At 36.9% G+C, this 17,511-nt stretch overlaps 1 protein-coding gene and 1 long non-coding RNA gene across 3 annotated transcripts in view; one reads left to right on the top strand and one right to left on the bottom strand.

The window, feature by feature from the left end:
- LOC133531031 (thyroid receptor-interacting protein 11) overlaps window positions 1-17,273 on the top strand; it is a 101,970-nt gene extending 84,697 nt beyond the window's left edge. For both annotated transcript variants that reach the window (XM_061869110.1, XM_061869111.1), the window contains 5 exons: window positions 527-730; window positions 10,954-11,095; window positions 12,551-12,674; window positions 13,274-13,361; window positions 14,290-17,273. In XM_061869110.1, the coding sequence (XP_061725094.1) occupies window positions 527-730; window positions 10,954-11,095; window positions 12,551-12,674; window positions 13,274-13,361; window positions 14,290-14,504 (773 nt within the window). In that variant the 3' untranslated portion in view covers window positions 14,505-17,273. The remainder of the gene's footprint in view (window positions 1-526; window positions 731-10,953; window positions 11,096-12,550; window positions 12,675-13,273; window positions 13,362-14,289) is intronic.
- Window positions 1-17,511, bottom strand: part of LOC133531052 (uncharacterized) — a 142,804-nt gene that overhangs the window by 48,919 nt on the left and 76,374 nt on the right. The window lies entirely within an intron of this gene.

Raw genomic sequence — 17,511 nt, 5'->3', positions numbered from 1 at the left:
AGGTAGATTACGTTATTATGCTATGGTCGTCTTTGTTCTCCACTGTCAGGTCAGTGTACATTCTAAATTTTCCGAGCTTTAAAAGAATGACAAATTACTTAACGTCTTAAGGCCAGTCCAGACGGGACAATTCTTTGCCCAAGCTGATATGAGTCTGACTAAATCAGGTGGTGTGGACGCAAAAATGAAACTGGCTCGCCGTTTCCACTTGATTTTATTGTAAAATGATTTGAATGATGACCGATTAAATGAAGTTGCGGACGCAAGAATGATATTTTTCGACGCTAGTAAGTGCGTATCGGGGCATTTTTTAATTGCGAGCGCTCGAATGTCACCATCAATCTAAAATTGGTGATTAAATTGTGTACGTGTGGACGCTTGACGACATTGACGCCAATTTAATTTCTGATCAGATCATCTAATTTGATTGTCTTGTCTGGACACCCAAGGGTCAGTTTGTTACGAATTATCAGTAAATTGTGTGTTTGATGGTAGACATTTAAATCAATATAATTAAATATTTCAGACAAAGAACGTGACATCCACGCCGCCACCGAAAAAATAAGAAACAAAATGGAGGACCTGAAAAAAGAAAATGGCGGACTACAGAAAGAGATAGAAAAACTCAACGTAAAACTGCAAGAATCTTTAGCTGGTCTCCAAGCCGCCACAAGACTTGGGGATCAACTAGAAACAAAAACAGCGCAAATCAATGATTTGAAAGAACAAGGTATGGTACAATTTCAGGTATTGTATAAAGTTTGAAGTACATATTTTATTGTTATTTACTGTTAGGTATGCTGTAGGATTTGGTAGTGTATTTTGAAATCTTAGTGTAGATAGATGTACGAAATGTTTGAGATTTGTTCTTGATATTGAGAGTTTTACTGTCAAAACAATTTATTTCTGCTTTTCTCTAAGAAGGTAAATTTTTATTGTCCTGAGACTTTAATTTTAAGTCGGATTTTCGACTTTCCAATCCTCCAGTTCCCCTCTCATTGGATTACAACAAGGAATGTTCCGATAAAATATTACCTATTTTTTTCTAAAAAGAAATTCAGTAGATTTCCGACAATTAAGTTTAGTGGTACCACTTGTAGAACAAGCATTTTAGCAACTTCGGTCTTGCAAATCCGTGAAATGCGTTTTTCTCAGATACAGTTTCACGTGGATAGCTAAAATTTTGAACCCTTATAGCAACTACTACCAACACTGTAAATAAGTCATAATAACCTATCTTTGACATTAAAGCTCCCAATGAAAACTCACCAAATTCTAATCTGCAAATTGATTTTTGTAGACCATTTAGATCCAATAATCACCAGTTAAACTTCGTCGCCCGACCAAATATCAGCTGGTAATTCTGGGTGGCTACCCCCAGAGTGCCGTCTGGTATGAGGTGGGGCGACGACACTGCGACATTGACACACGTAAGTTTAGCGTGCTTGTGTGCAGTCCTGTGCCTGTCTGTGTAAAGTTTCAAACTTTTGACCAGAGTTAGGTCTAAAATGTTCTCGAAAACGGACTTATTTCCTACAGGAGTAGTTTAGGGGCTCCCCGCGGTTTTCATCGATTTTTGACTAGTTTTGAGTCGTTACTCCTCCATTTTCACTACAGATAGAATTATAAGATAAACGGCTATCAGTTCTTAAATATTTTATCTCCATTCTCGTCTGACGGATTTTGAAAGAAATTAAAACTTATTTTTATATGATTTTTTAAACATTGTCTAAAACAAACACTTTTTTCGTTACTCAATTGCTGTAAAGGATCTTACATATACGGAATCTACATATTTGGGTTCGTCATTGACGTCTCTTAAAACTGGTCGCAGATTTTAATTTTAAACTAATTACTTAACACAAAAGTAAAGCCCAGAATACCAGTTTTTAAAAATCGTTCAATTTTGATGCCAAATATCTCGAAAACAATGAACCTTGAAGTATATAAGGGATATAATATTGCTTAAAGCCGTTGCTGTTAATATGATAAGCTACAAAAAATATTACAAATAACAAAAAATAAAACCGACTTCAAAAATTACCAAAAGCGCCATACATGTACCTATAACATTTCAAGAGTTCCCTCGATTTCTCCAAGATCCCATCATCAGACCCCGACTTGGTGCCAACGGGACCATCTCGGGGTTATACCCGTTGGGATAAAAAAAAAATTGAAAATAGTTTCACGATTCTCGGAGATATTGAGTAACATACATACAAAAATATGTCGAATTGAGAACCTCCTCCTCTTTTGAAGTCGGTTAAAAACCAAGGGATTCAGATCGAAGGTCATTGGCGCCAGGGAGTAAGTAAGTAAGTAAGTAAATATTCTTTATTGCACCAACAATTATACATTTTACATACATGTAAAACTACAAATGAATTTTAATGGAAAATAGAACCAGGTAACAACAGGCGGTCTTATCGCTAAAAAGCGATCTCTTCCAGACAACCTTTAGGTAGCAGGAAATTTCGAACTCATACAAAAGTCAACAGGTAGTGCAAGGAGCTAAATATGGAGACTTAAATACAAACACACATACTACTTATATAAGTATTAAAACAATACCTAATATACTAATAAATATACAATATAATATAATACAATATATATATATATATATATATATATTTATACTTACACATATACAATATATAAATGGCAACTTAAGATAGAGATAGAAAGTATAGTTTCAGCTGATTTTTGAAAATGGGGAGAGATTTAGCTAATCTTAATTCTACTGGCAGAGCATTCCATAACCGAACAGCCCGGAAGGTAAAAGAGCTATTATAAAATTTTGAAGTAGATAAGGGAGGAGAAAGAATATGAGTCTGAGAACATCTGATAGAAGAGAGATACTTGAAACGCTCTTTGAGATAAGGTGGTGTAGCGGGGTTAAAGAGAATGCCATAAAGGAGGGCAAGAACATGAGAGTCACGGCGAAGACGAATAGGAAGCCACTTGAGCTGAGAACGAAACTGAGACACATGGTCATATTTGCGCAAGCCAAATATAAACCTTATACAGAGATTCTGGAGGCGCTCAAGCTTATTCAGCTGATCCTGCGTAAGGTCAAGATAGCAAATGTCAGCATAATCTAATATGGGCAGTAAGAGAGATTGAGCTAGCGCAATTTTAGTGGCGTAAGGCAAGAAATTTCGAAGTCTGCGGAGCGATGCAATTGCAGCAAACATCCTCCTACTAACCTCACTCACCTGAGGTGCCCAAGAGAGACTCTGGTCCATCATGACACCGAGATTCCTTACCTGGAGAGAGAAGGGAATCTGAATACCGTCAAACACAATGGCAGGTAGAGAGCCAAAATCAATCCGGGCAGTAAGCTTTGAGCTACCTACTACCATAACCTGAGTTTTAGTAGGGTTTACCTTGAGACCGTAACGCTTACTCCAATCTAAGATGCTCTCCAAGTCAGTGTTCATGGCGCAGATAGTCTGTGGTAGATCGGCAACAGAGCCCTGAGAGTATATTTGAAGGTCATCAGCGTAAAGGTGGTAGGAGGACAAAATATTGGAAGTGATAGAGTTTATAAAGATAGAGAAAAGAAGAGGAGACAGCACGCCGCCCTGTGGGACACCAGCAAGCGTGTTGCACCACGAAGATCGAGAGGAATCCACCTTTATACGCTGCCGACGCCCTACTAAATAACTGCGAAACCAGTCAACTACCGCAGGAGATACATTAAGTGAACGCAATATGCCTAGCAAGATATCGAAGTCAACCGTGTTGAAAGCATTACTGAAATCCAAAAGCGATAATACCGTGATCTTACGATTATCCATACCAGCCCGGATATCATCAGTAATTTTTACAAGAGCGGTAGTTGTGCTGTGGCCTGAACGGAAACCGGATTGGTATGGGTTCATGAGCGCATGTCTGTTCAAAAAAGAAGTAAACTGCTGATGTACTAGACGCTCTAGAACTTTTGAGAGGAAAGGAAGAATGGAAATAGGACGGTAATCTGAGAAGGAGGAGGGACTGGACTTTTTAGGCAAAGGAATAACGTCGGCATCTTTCCAAAGCGATGGGAAAACATTAGAAGAAATGGAGCTATTGAGGATACAGGTGATAATAGGAGCTATGACGTCAATGAGAGGAAGGATCATGTTTCGGCTCAGGTTATCGACTCCAACGGCATTAGACGAGATGGCTATTACGTTCTTCTTAACGTCACTGTCAGTAAATTGAGCAAGAGAGAAAGGGGGATAGTCAGGAGTTGGGATATTTGAAAGAAAGTTAAGGGTGTCCAACTTAACTGACCCAGAAAAGGAGGCAAAAGAAGAGAAGTGCAGGTTAAGCTGGTCAAGGTCAACGCTATGATCGACTGAGTTTTGAGGTTGCTTCCCAACTCCAAGTGACTTTAGAAACTTCCAAACTTTGGCGGGGTTACCATTTTCCACGGAATTGTGAATGTGTCGCCTCTGAGCATCTCGGCATATTGTACTGCAACGATTCCGCAAAGCATGGTACCTAGCCTTGTTTTTATCTGAAGGGTATGACTTAAATTTAGATTTAGCCAAATTCTTTTTTGCTATTAATAACTTAATGTCCGCAGTAAGCCAGGGAGCAGGAAGGTGCTTAATTTTTACCGGGCGTATAGGAGCGTGAACATCGTAGAGATGAGTTAGAGCAGAGTTAAAGAGCGATACCTTCTCATCTACAGAAACAGCCTCAAACACACCACTCCAGTCGAACTTCGAGGCATCCTCACGAAGCTTTTCAACATTCATCCGACTAAAATTGCGCTGAAAGAGTATTTTAGGTTTGGCCTTAGGTGGACGGATTTTATAAGACAAAAAAAGCAGATGATGATATGAAAAGGCGTCCGCAGAGTATTGGACATACCTTGCAACATGATCTAGAGATGAGACAAAAGTGAGGTCGAGAAGCGACGGAGAACAGTTAGGAAAAAAGTGTGTGGGACCGGATGGCAGGATGAACAAATTGCAGGCTTCAGAAAGAGATTTAAGAGACTTGGAGCGAGAGTCATTTTTTAGAAGACATGTATTAAAATCCCCCATAATTATATGATGTGTATATGATGGCATTAAATCCTCGAGAAGCTTTTCAAAAGACCCAAAGTAATTAACTTGAAGGGAGGGAGAATAAAATACGCCTAAAAGGACTTTAGAGTGAGATAGGCTCAACTCTAGAAATAAATACTCTGCGGTGTCAGAAGAAGGGGATTGAGTAGACATACTTAAAATGGAATACGGGATATGAGAACGGAGATAAATAGCAACACCCCCACCTCCCCTGCCAGAGCGATCATTACGTATTAAACAAAAACCGGGCAACGAATAAGAGGTAGAAGGGAGGCAAGGCTTGAGCCAAGTCTCGGAGATCAAAATGGCGTCAATACGACTTAGTTCAAAAGTTAATAAAAAATCATTAAAGTGGGCGGGGATACTTTGGGCATTTATATGCGCGACATTAAAATTTTTGGGAACGTCAGAAAGTTGTAGGTCAAGTAAGTCATGAAGAGAGGGAGGGAGACTATGAAAGCTATCATCACAATCAGAGGAAGCAGAAACAAAATCACTATTTTCGTCAGAATCATTAAAGTTTGCCATTTACGGATAAATATATATATATAGAAATGAATAAGTATTATCAAACTACAATAAATATAAAAACAACTAAGACTAATAAATGCACTAAAACAATTTCCAACTACCCGCCAGCAGTAACTGAATATACAATAAAAAATTAAAGTAAGCAACGAAACGCAATTTACAAAGTGGCAACACTAATACATGTCAAGTGTCACTTGTGACAATTTTTCACTACCTGTCAGTGCCAAGCGAACAAGTATACAAGAAATTGACACAATAAAATATTAACCGACAGATGTGAAGTTGCAAAAAATATTAAAGTAAGAAGAGGGTAAAAAAGAAATTCGCACAAGATATTACACGGTCAAAAACAAGAGTCAAATTGAGAGACAAGCAACTTACACTACAACTAACAACACAATAATAAAACTAGTTTTAAACACGGGGTTTGATAGCTCCCTGACGCTTCACCCTTCTGTCTGGCTTGCTAGCAGTCAGGCCTGATTCAACAGCTGTACTTACAGCGGGTTGAGACGCCGGCGCAGGCTTGATGGAGTCGAGATCAGCGAGTGATGACACGCAGCGGCGTTCCCCTTCCTTAACTTGAACGTAAACACTGCCGTCCCGTGTGAAACAGTTACGAACGCCGAGACGTTCACGGGCAGCCATGAAGACGTCGTGCCGTGGTTTGGTCAAAAATTCTGACACTATCACGCCCGTTCCTTTCAAGGCGGTTTTGCTAAACCATACGTCGTTGCGATGAGAAATGTCGCGGAACTTCACTAACACACATCTGGCCAGGTTCTTACGAGGACGCCCCATACGGTGACTCCGGGATATGTCATCAGTTGTGAGCTCGCTCTTCAAATGGGTCCTCAGCAATCCCACAACTCTCGCCGAAGTATCCTCACCATCTTCCTCAGCAACACCATGAAAGAGGAGAATCTTACGCCTCGACCGCATCTCCAGGTTGTCGACTTGATGGCTGAGGAACTCCACTTGTTGCTGAAGTGTCTCCAAGGATTTCATTATAAATGATCGGAAAGCCTCAAACTGCGCAGCAACAGAAGAGATGGTGGGACTCCCCGGAGTAGCCTTATCTATTTGTCCCTGGAACTCCGCCATCCTTGCGCTGAAGATCGCAGACATCTCAGCCACGGACTGCTTGATGGACTCCATTGTCAGTTTAAAGTGCAGTGAAGGTGATTTAGGACAGTAAACAGTGTCAACCTTATTAAAAGTGAATTTAGCAAAGAGAACTGCTGGTAGGTAGAAAATATCAACTAAACATTAAGTTAATTTTGATTTAAGGCCAAAATATTTACTATTTAATAATTTAAATAAAAATTTTATCAGCTGATGTGTACTCGTGTTTCTATGCCTACCCTCATAATCAGGGAGACTTAACGATTGGGGTCAATTTTACTTTATCATACAGCTTTTAGATGTAGTAGGTTTGAACTTGTCTATAAGGGTCTGGCAAGAAAATCAGACTTTAAAGTACATTCATACTATTATATCCACGGGAAATACGCGTAAGGCTAAATCTTGACGCTGATTTATAGTACGAACAAAATGGTGCTATGTTCTGAACTAAACTACAAAACACTTAATGTCGATTATACTTAACCTCTAAAAATTAGCCGTCAAAACAAATCATAAAATCAGCCAATCTCGAGCCCAAACATTTTCTTACTTACAATAGCAAATATACTTTCCTACATAAATCTTCTAATGCATTCATTCACATGCTTTTGTGCAATATAGTAATTTATAGGGACCGTGCGCGTTGGAGGGTCTGCCATCTTGTGGCCTGAATCGGAACCATAAACATGCACATGTACGCGTCACGTGTTTTGTTGTGCATAGTAGGTTCTGCCATCTTGTGGGCTACATCGGAACAAAAAACATCACATTTACGCCTCGCGCCAAAAATCTGACGGCTCCTGTGCTGCCTCCTACAGTTCATGCACGCTCCCTATTATGCTTTTTTATTGTTTTCATCTTTTAAAAATGTTGCTACTTTACATTGACAGGCACTTTGATATCGTTTTGCAGTGTGTCTTTGAATGTTAGTGTGCAGTGTTACATTTACGCTAAGCAATATTTTACGAAATAACTAAGTTTTGTTTGTTAAAAACATGTCATTGTGCACTTACATCTGTAAAATTATCGATAATTACGTTTTTGCTTCTTTATCTATAATTAATTTATCTTGGTTTTAATTTGTGTAATAATGTTCTATAAATATTTATTTATCTATGTTTAAATTGTCAGTAATTTAGCTTTCACACCTGAAGATGGTTTTTAGAAACTTAAGTTTTAGGTTCTTTCTATTCTGCAATAAAAAAATCATCTTTTATATTCTCCTTTACATCTGCATTAAAGAGAAAATCCTTCAGTATCAATACAACTATAAGATTATGAAGTAGATTTAGTAATAAATATATTGGAAACGAAATAACCACCAACAGCAAGCTTTCGCCATCTTCGGTCTAATCTCATTTGGTAACTGTGAGGCATGATCACGACGCGCCCGCGCCTCTGACACATGTCACTGTGACAGCTGTCAGCCTGACAGATGTCAGGTTGTGACAGACGGGGGCGCGGGGTTGCGTTCTACTCAGATTACCGCATGGGATTTGATCGAGGATATTGGCTTTTCGTCGTGACGTCCGTTTTTATTTTTTTATTGCTTGTGTTTTCGCTTTATTGAGCCACGATTGTATAGTTAGCAGCAAATAATAGTAAACGTTTGCTACCATAGGATTAAGGATATCTCCCGACATAAGTCGTTCTTCCAGTAGCCAACCGCACTATTTAAAATAATATCTAATCTCTTAACTTTCTGAGTTTAGCTCTACTATATCAAAATTTCAATAAAGTACATAAAAGTAAAAAAAAAAAATTAAATCAAAGTTTTTTTAAATATCGTGGCTTGATATTGACATTTCAGTTAAGTCTATCATTTGGCGTAAATGTTGCGTCCAAGTTTTCATATCGCACGTTGTTATTTTGGCTTTTAGCACACATTTTATGTTATGTGTGTTTACTTTTTTGTTTATTTAAGCTTGGAAACATTTTTATTACTATTATTTATAAAACAACAAATAAAATACATTCAACCAGGTAATGAAGAAGGCCTTCTTCAGAAGTTTACAATAGTTATCGTCCTATGTTTCCAATGCTTAATGGCTGACATTTTGAAAAAGTGACACGTGATTCAGTAATTAAAAAAAAAATGACAAAAAGAAATGGTCGAATTTTTAAGTCAAAAATGTTAACCAAATTGCGACTTGTCCCTATTCCGAAATGGCCCGCTCTTTTGCTACGTTACGTCATCTAGAAGTCCCTAGCAGAATGCCGTAGAAGATGCTGCATTGTCCCTGAGTATTACTTCAGGTACTGGTGGACTTGGAACAATGGGGGCGGCGGCCACCGGCACCCCCCACTAGTCACGGACTTGCGGACTTTACACCCGAGCGAAACGACATATGACTTGTCTTGCAAAAATATCTCTCATAACAAACCGTGTACAATATATGACACGTCTTTCTGACTTTACAAATTGTGTCAAATATTTAACATGCTTTATTATGCAAGATATTGTAGCTACGAGTCTAATCTTGCACTGTTTTTATATTAGATACTAAAATTACTGTTAGATTGCCGCGATTTGCTGACTGATCGGAGCAGCGGAGGCGCTCAAGAATATCTAAACACGTACTCTAACGCCTCAACAATAGAGGAGTGTTCAGATATATGTGAGCACGCTAGCCGCTCCGATTTATCTGATGGCGACTGTACAAAAGCAAGATTGGGTAGTGAAGTGACTAATAAGATTGTCATTTTGGTATCTGGAATAAAAAAAGGCTGATGAAATTTTACAGAACAAAAACAAATTTTGAAACGCAAAATATAAATACCAATTTAATTTCACTGACGATATGCGAGCGTAACGCATTGAAATCAAATTAGTATTATATTTTTTGTTTCGTAATAACAGCCATTTTTACAGTTTTCTCTGTAAAAATCACACCCCTAAATTTCGACAAATCTCGAGTATTTCTGAATATTATGCTCACGCAGTTCAGTGATATAGCATGGTAGTGTATCGGTGTCCGTTCGTTCCCTTCCCAGTCACTGAATAATACTTTGAGATCGTGCTAGCCGGTCGACGAGCTGCGAATGAAGAGCTTGGTAAGAGTAGACATGTTTATTTTATTATTTTATTTTTTACTTGTTTTTATTGTTTATTTTTTGATTGAATAGGGAGTAATACTGCAATGTTCTGCCACCAGATTCAGGACTAACACAAAATATAATCTTATATGCCTTAAACATTTTTTGCAAGTTTTCACAGATTATTTGCTACGAATAAATATGACACTGATGCATCAAGGCAGTTTGTTTACTGTTTGTGCTGGTAGCGCCCCCTAGACAGAGTTTTGCGTAATATTCGCTATTGAAATTGTGTAGTGATTGATTATTGTATTGGGAATGTTTTCATATGTTTGAATCTATTATTTTAAAATAGTTATAATATGATTTGTTTTCGAAATAATGTTAGCTAAGAAAAGTTTATCTGTCTGTTTTTCTGTTATCTGTATCTGTTATTTAACAATTCTTCTCAATTTTATCACAAAATTCATTTTTCTAAAAAAATATCGTCAATTGTATCTCAGATAACAGACTTTGTATTTCACCTTCTGTCTCAGTTTGTATAAACAAAGAGTTTTTAATTTTAGAAGAATTGTAAATTCTAAGAAAACGTCGGTGCTGGTAACTCTGTAACTCAGTTGTACACTTGTCAATTCAGTTACCACAAAACATAGCTCCGTCTAATAGATTCGTAGTTTGTATAAATAAAAGTTTTCCTCAGACACAATTCTTCTAAAATCGTCAACTTTTTGGTACAATCTATAAGTGAATCCTAACTATTAGCACAGTATTTTGACTTTGTGCTTATGAAAACCATCACCTATTATTATCTTCTATGCTCTCATATAAGGTCGACCGGGATAAATGCAACTATGGGATTATTGCGTCCATTAGTTTTATTTTTTATATTACATGAATTACAAAAGCTATCGTCCTCTTGTAATAATTGAAACGTAACATAGAGGGCGTTCCGACTAATTGTGTTCGAGAAGTGACGAAAAGATGCAATAATCCCATAGTTGAATTTAATTATACTTCGGTTAACCTTACAGAAGTTTTGTTTTTACAGTAGAAAAACCCTGTATGTAGAGATGGGCCGAATATAAGGAACCGATGACATTATGCTATTTTTAATTGTAATATTTGATAAATTTCGATATATATGTAGGCATTCTTTGACATTTTTATTTTATTCGTGTGTGTATTCGGTCAACAGTGAAAACTCTGCAGACGTCGGTAGGCGCGGCCGAAGAGAGATACTACAAAGCCATATCCAACCAACAAGACAAAGTGGACAAGAACCTCGTCAAGAACCTTGTCTTAAACTTCGTGCTTACTGCGGGGAACAATACTAATAAGTAAGTTTATTGAATCGTTATTTTTTGAAAGTTCATAACATAACATAATACCGACCGACCGGTTTGGCCTAGTGGGTCACTACCCTGCCTACGAAGCTGATGGTCCCGGGTTCAAATACTGGTAAGGGCATTTATTCGTGTGATGAGCATGGATATTTGTTCCTGAGTCATGGGTGTTTTCTATGTATTTAAGTATTTATATATCTATATATTATATATATCGTTGTCTAAGTACCCTCAACACAAGCCTTATTGAGCTTACTGTGGGACTTAGTCAATTTGTGTAATAATGTCCTATAATATTTATTTATTTATAATAGTCAGTCAAAACGGTCGACCTGTACCTCTAGTGTAAAATTCGATAACGAGACGTGACATATGCGTTTGCGTTAAGTCTCATTTTGTATGAGATTTTGAGTTTCCAAAACGTTCCGTTTGAGACGCTGTTTCTAAATCCTGTACAAAATGAGACTTAACGCAAACGCATACGTCACGTCACGCTATCGAATAAATGCACAAGGGGTTCTGTACCCCTAGTGTACATTTATTCGATAGCGAGACGTGACGTACGCAATTGCGTTAAGTCTTATTTTGTATGGGATTTTGAGTTTCCAAAACGTCCCGCTTGGCGCGCTGGTTTCAAATCCCCATAAGAAATGAGACTTAACGCAAACGCCTACGTCACGTTACGTTATCGAAAAAAATTACACTAGGGGAGGGGTTCTGATCTAAAATCTGAACTGCGTCTTTTCATTAACTAACTATTGTGGCGCAGTGATCCAAAGAGGGTCTTGGCCCCCAAAACGAGAGAACCCCACCTGTCCGGATCGTGTGACTTTTCATTAGTTGGTATAATTTGTTTATTTTTTCACCTACACCTTCCACTTTCGTGTTTAAACGTGACAACGAAACGGTAGACATTTTTTTTTTTTTTTTTTTTTTTTTTTCTTCAAAAAAAAGTTGGTACAATATACATTTACATAATATTTCGCCAAACATAAGGTTTATCGGCGAATGTCGCACTCCCTTACAGTTTTTTGTGTACCCGATCTTATCTTATGAACTATTTATTTATCTAAGTATTATAATGGAATGCTACAAACGAAAAGTGACTTTATTGACAACATATCATTCGCGCTCGAACACCGTGGATTCTGCGTCGTCGAAGTGTCGCGCGCACTATAGGTACTTGTATTGTATTGTATTGTATTGTATACGGGCGATTTTCCACAACTCGACGACTTGCGCCTATTTTGCGTGATATGTTGGGCGTGGGCTAGTCCTGCCAGCCCAGCTCCTCGAGGAATCCTATCAAACCTTTAATGTTGAGTAGGACCTCGGGGAGGTCTCTCGGAGATCCGAGATGTTTAGCCCTGTATGGAGTCACTCCGCTGCATTCCAGCACCAGTATAGATACTTATTTATATTTTACTGTATTCATGACTTTCCCTTCAGGACACAAATACTGCGGGTACTTTCAACGGTGCTAGATTTCAACCAGCAGGAGTGCCGGAAGCTTGGCTTAGAGAAGGCCCCCCCTACGGACAGTTTGGCCGCAGAATTCGTCAAATTCCTCCAGGTACCCTCATATTGTCAATTGTCCTTCACGTCATATTGCCAAAATACATTTAAAGTGAATATAACCCCATAAACAAGTAAATAGAAGTCCGCAATGTTTACTTACTTTTTCTAATTTTGAGTATCAGTAAGGTGTACCCGGATAGGATCGGATGGAGGGTAAGATATTGTAGTAACCGCTCATTCGTGTGTTACGAACGTTTTTTAAAAAAGTGTGAAAAAGTGGATATTTAATGGATTTTTTCAACGTATGAATCTTATTTTCCTTGTTTTAGAGTTTGAAGTATCAATTAGTCCGATCTTAGACCAAGAAGGTTTTCGGTATGGTGTATTGAAAAAAAAAATGAAATTCGACTTTGAGTGTAGATTACTCCTAAACTATTTTATTGCGAGGCATTAAGCTAATTAATAATAAAACCTTGTTTTCTTCTTTATCATTTGCATTAAACATACAGAGATAAAAGTTAGTTATGAAATAAGTTTTTTTTGTGACGTCCTTCCAACTCGACGAAAAATAGTCCGGTTTTATCTGGGTATATCTTATTGAGTATTATGGTCATACATTTGTCTGGTCAATTAATGCTATTGTTATTTTTTTAGGACGAGAGCAAGCCGCGTGCGCCGTTACCGAGCATGATGGGTCTCACCAGGAGTAATACGCCGAGCTCGAGGAAAAGTTCTACCATAGGTATGTTTGAGAATACTTCACATTAGAGGTTCAGGTTTTACCGAACCGAATATTCGGCAGAATGTTCGGTACAATTTTTTACCGAACTGAATATTCGGCCGAATGTTCGGTTCAGTTTTTACCGAACCGAATATTCGGTCCATGTGCATGATCCTAAAAAAACGCTTAAATTGCTTTAATCGAATCAATCAAATTCTTTATTTGTAAGAATTTTGTTTTTAAAATAATATACAGTAATCTTTGTATTCAGTATGCAAGCAAGTGTACCTTCAAATATTTACATGAAAATAATTCAATCTAAAAATAAAATAAAAATGTCAAAGAATGCCTACATATATATCGAAATTTATCAAATATTACAATTAAAAATAGCATAATGTCATCGGTTCCTTATATTCGGCCCATCTCTACATACAGGGTTTTTCTACTGTAAACCGAAGTATAAAATTAAATTCAACTATGGGATTATTGCGTCTTTTCGTCACTTCTCGAACACAATTAGTCGGAAAGCCCTCTATGTTACGTTTCAATTATTACAAGAGGACGAGAGCTTTTGTAATTCACGTAATTTAAAAAATAAAACAAATAGACGCAATAAACCCATAGTTGCATTTATCCCGGTCGACCTTATATGAGAGCATAGAAGATAATAATAGGTGATGGTTTTCATAAGCACAAAGTCAAAATAATGTGCTTAATTTTACTAGAGTCCGTCCAAGCTAACTTTGCAGCGACATGAACAGACCAAAAGTGAGGGACTTTAATTTCATTATACATGTCATATTTTCATCGAAATTTGACACATTTTGTCACTGCAAATGCCAAGCAGAGTTTGATTCGATTGTAATTGCTTTATATTTGTGTTATTTATTTTATATTTGTTTGTTCAATTCAACAGCATATTCTTATATTTATGTTTTTGTTCCAGGTCCATCTCCCATCCCATCAGAAGTCCTGGGACACAAGCGTAACCCCTCCACCGGCTCCAACAACCTCCTCTTCCAAAACATAGACAACGTGGAGACCACCTCGCAGATATCCATCGAGTCCGACCATCGAGTCTCCACTAGTATGGACACGGGAGTTAACCAGATGAGGAACACAGAGGGCGCCATTTTGAAACATGTTTTGAAAGATATGTAGGTAAATACAGTACCTAAACATATTATAGAAAAGTTACCTACTAATTCAAAACATAGACAACGCGGAGAACATGACAGATATTCATCGATTCTGACCAACGAGTCTCCACTAGTATGGACACAGAAGTTAACCAGACGAGGAACACAGAGGGCGCCATTTTGAAGCATGATTTGAAGGATATTTAGGTAAATACAGTAAAGATATTATAGAAAAGCTACCTACTCTTTCAAAACATAGACAAAGTGGAGAGCACATCACAGATATCCATCAAGTCCGACCATCGAGTCTCCACTAGAAATACAGAGGGTGCCATTTTGAAACGCGTTTTGAAGGATACGTAAATAAATATGTATAATTGTAAAATATACCGTTTATAGAAAACGCTAAACAAAATTTAAATAAGATCACGTGACTTTTATCCGCATTTGTCATCTCGATACAATTTTCTTTTCGTTTGTCGTCTATCATCTTGGCTACGGCCTCTGAGAGTTGTACGTCTGTACATTTGTTTAAAGTTGACCAAGTTTTTGTATTGAAATAATAAATGTGCTGTCAACGCGAACCAGTCTCGGTCTTTCTAGTGCTTGGAACTGAAGACTTAGGCTCTCCAAAGCATGTCACGCGAGGAACTTAACACATTCAATACCAAGCAAGGCTCGGAAACCGGTTAAATTTCCAAACCGTTATCATTTACTTGGCGCCAAACGTTTTAATTTCGGTTTCGTTCGTAAAACGGTTATTTTTAAACCGGTTTTTAGGGGAACATTTCCATGAATTTCTTATCAGATAAACCGGTTTAGAACAATAAAAACCGGTTTCTTCCTAGGTAGGTGTGATGGTTTACGCGGCACACCACCAAGCCAACCGGCCGTCTCGTCGTTCGTCGAATAAACCGGTTTGTTTAAGTTACAATACAGTTCTTAAAACGTTCGCGTTCTTATGAAAGTTCGGAGTAAAACCAAAATAAACCGGTATATTACCGCTATTTTGAAAACCGGTTCCTTTCGCTTGGCAATGAAAGTGTTAATATAAATTAGTTATTGTAAAATCATTTTAATGAGTGATTGTTATTCTAATGTCCATAAACTTCTGAAAAAATATGAATGTATTTCTTAAGACCTTACAATCTCCAAAAAGTCTATGAGTACAGGAGTAAGCCATACCAATTAATAACATATATGTGTTGAGAGACAAGGAATTTGATTTAAAAGACGTTCATTCAACAAGACAATTAGCTAAAGAAACAAAAAAACGTTTTTGAAGTACCTATATTAAATAATTACTTTAAAGTCTATTTTTACCCGACTACGGCCAAATGGACTAGAACTTGACCAGTTTGTTTAAATCATAGATACTAAAATTTCATTTATAATCTACTGCGCAATCTCATCCAGCGGTAGCAGTATGGTTCCATTTTTATCACTTGTCACTATGCTCGTCACTTTCCCACTTACATACTTGTTAGAACGTGACAGGCATGGTGACAAATGATAAAGAGCTGACCATCTTAGCCCTACTGGTCTATTCAGATAATAATTTCTTGTTATAAAAAAAAAAACTGACTTTTCTGGAGTAACTGTTGGCTGACATATCATATCCATAATCAATTAATCAAACATCAAACATTTATTCAGCATATAGGCCACAGGGGCACTTTTACTTGTATTTTTTTTACCAATAAACAAAAATTACAAATATGGAATCAATGAGATATTAGATAATTTATTAGAGATGTATACAGTCCCGAAATGTCGAACTACACAAAAAAATGATAAAAAATACAAACAATAAATACTAAAAAAATTTAGAGATGGAATAGTCTCTAAGTGTCAGAGATAAAATATAATTAAAATCGATCCTTGAATTATCCTTAGATATGTAAAGGGTCTCCAAGACTTGTATTCTTATATAAATAATTAAATAACAATTAAATTTTATTATATAATTAAAACAGACCAACAGAAAAGAACCGTTAATGCCACTCAATAAATTATTATCTGAATTGTCCTCCGACTGTCATTTTAGTATAAAACCAGATAGACTAGACAATCTTACTGTTATTTTAGTATCTGTCATATAAAAACATTATAAAGTGTCGTGGTTCAATTAATATAGTATTATTAATCAGTGCTTTTCTACAAATAACTGTTAATCACATTTGTACTCTAGTGAATCTGTAAAATATTTAGCATTTATTTAACTTTGAGTTCAATTTAAGTATGTTCAAACAAACTTAAGTATCTAAGTAGATAGCTGAAGACATATCTGGGCTACCAACGTGCCAAAAATATCTTCACATCGTTCTGTATCAATTATATCAGAACAGACTTAGTAGCGCAGATATTTTTTCTGCTGACTTTACTTTGTATATGGGTCAAAAGTCATTTCGTTGTCTTGTTTTTGACCACTCTGTCACGCTTGTATATTAGTGACTATCAAACAAATAAAAGACTTCGAGTGCTATTGCATGTCTTTCTAGCTTTAGATTATAATTCCCACGAGAAAAATAAAATATTAATTTCAATCATCTCATATAAAAAGCTCCATTTCGTCACATTTTTTGGGGACTAAAAACAATACAACGATAACAATTTTGACCGATATGTTTTAGTACATTTTAGTGCCTTATTTAAAAAGATTTTAGCAATAGTTGTCATATTTTCACCGTTTAAACCATTTTATACATAATTTTGAGGATGTTTTTTATTTTTCGCATAAAATCGCGAATTATGCACGGAAGTATATATTTTACGTTTAAATTATGTTTTTGGGTGAATCAACTTTTTTTGTTTTGTTATCCTGTCCCGTTGTCCAAGGGACAACAGTGGCACAGTTTGTTTGAAGAGACGTTGTATGCCGTTCTATTAACATGCTTAGTAGGGGGCCCATTATGGACATTGGTTATAACGACCACAAAAACGCAAGTTTGATACGTTTAAGTACCATAAAATCAGTATTTCAATGAACTTTTGTCCCCTGGACAACTAATCGTAACCATGGCAACGAG

This window comes from Cydia pomonella, chromosome 24 (assembly GCF_033807575.1).
Source record: "Cydia pomonella isolate Wapato2018A chromosome 24, ilCydPomo1, whole genome shotgun sequence".
NCBI lineage: Eukaryota > Metazoa > Arthropoda > Insecta > Lepidoptera > Tortricidae > Cydia > Cydia pomonella.
This window is presented reverse-complemented; position numbering and strand designations above follow the sequence as displayed.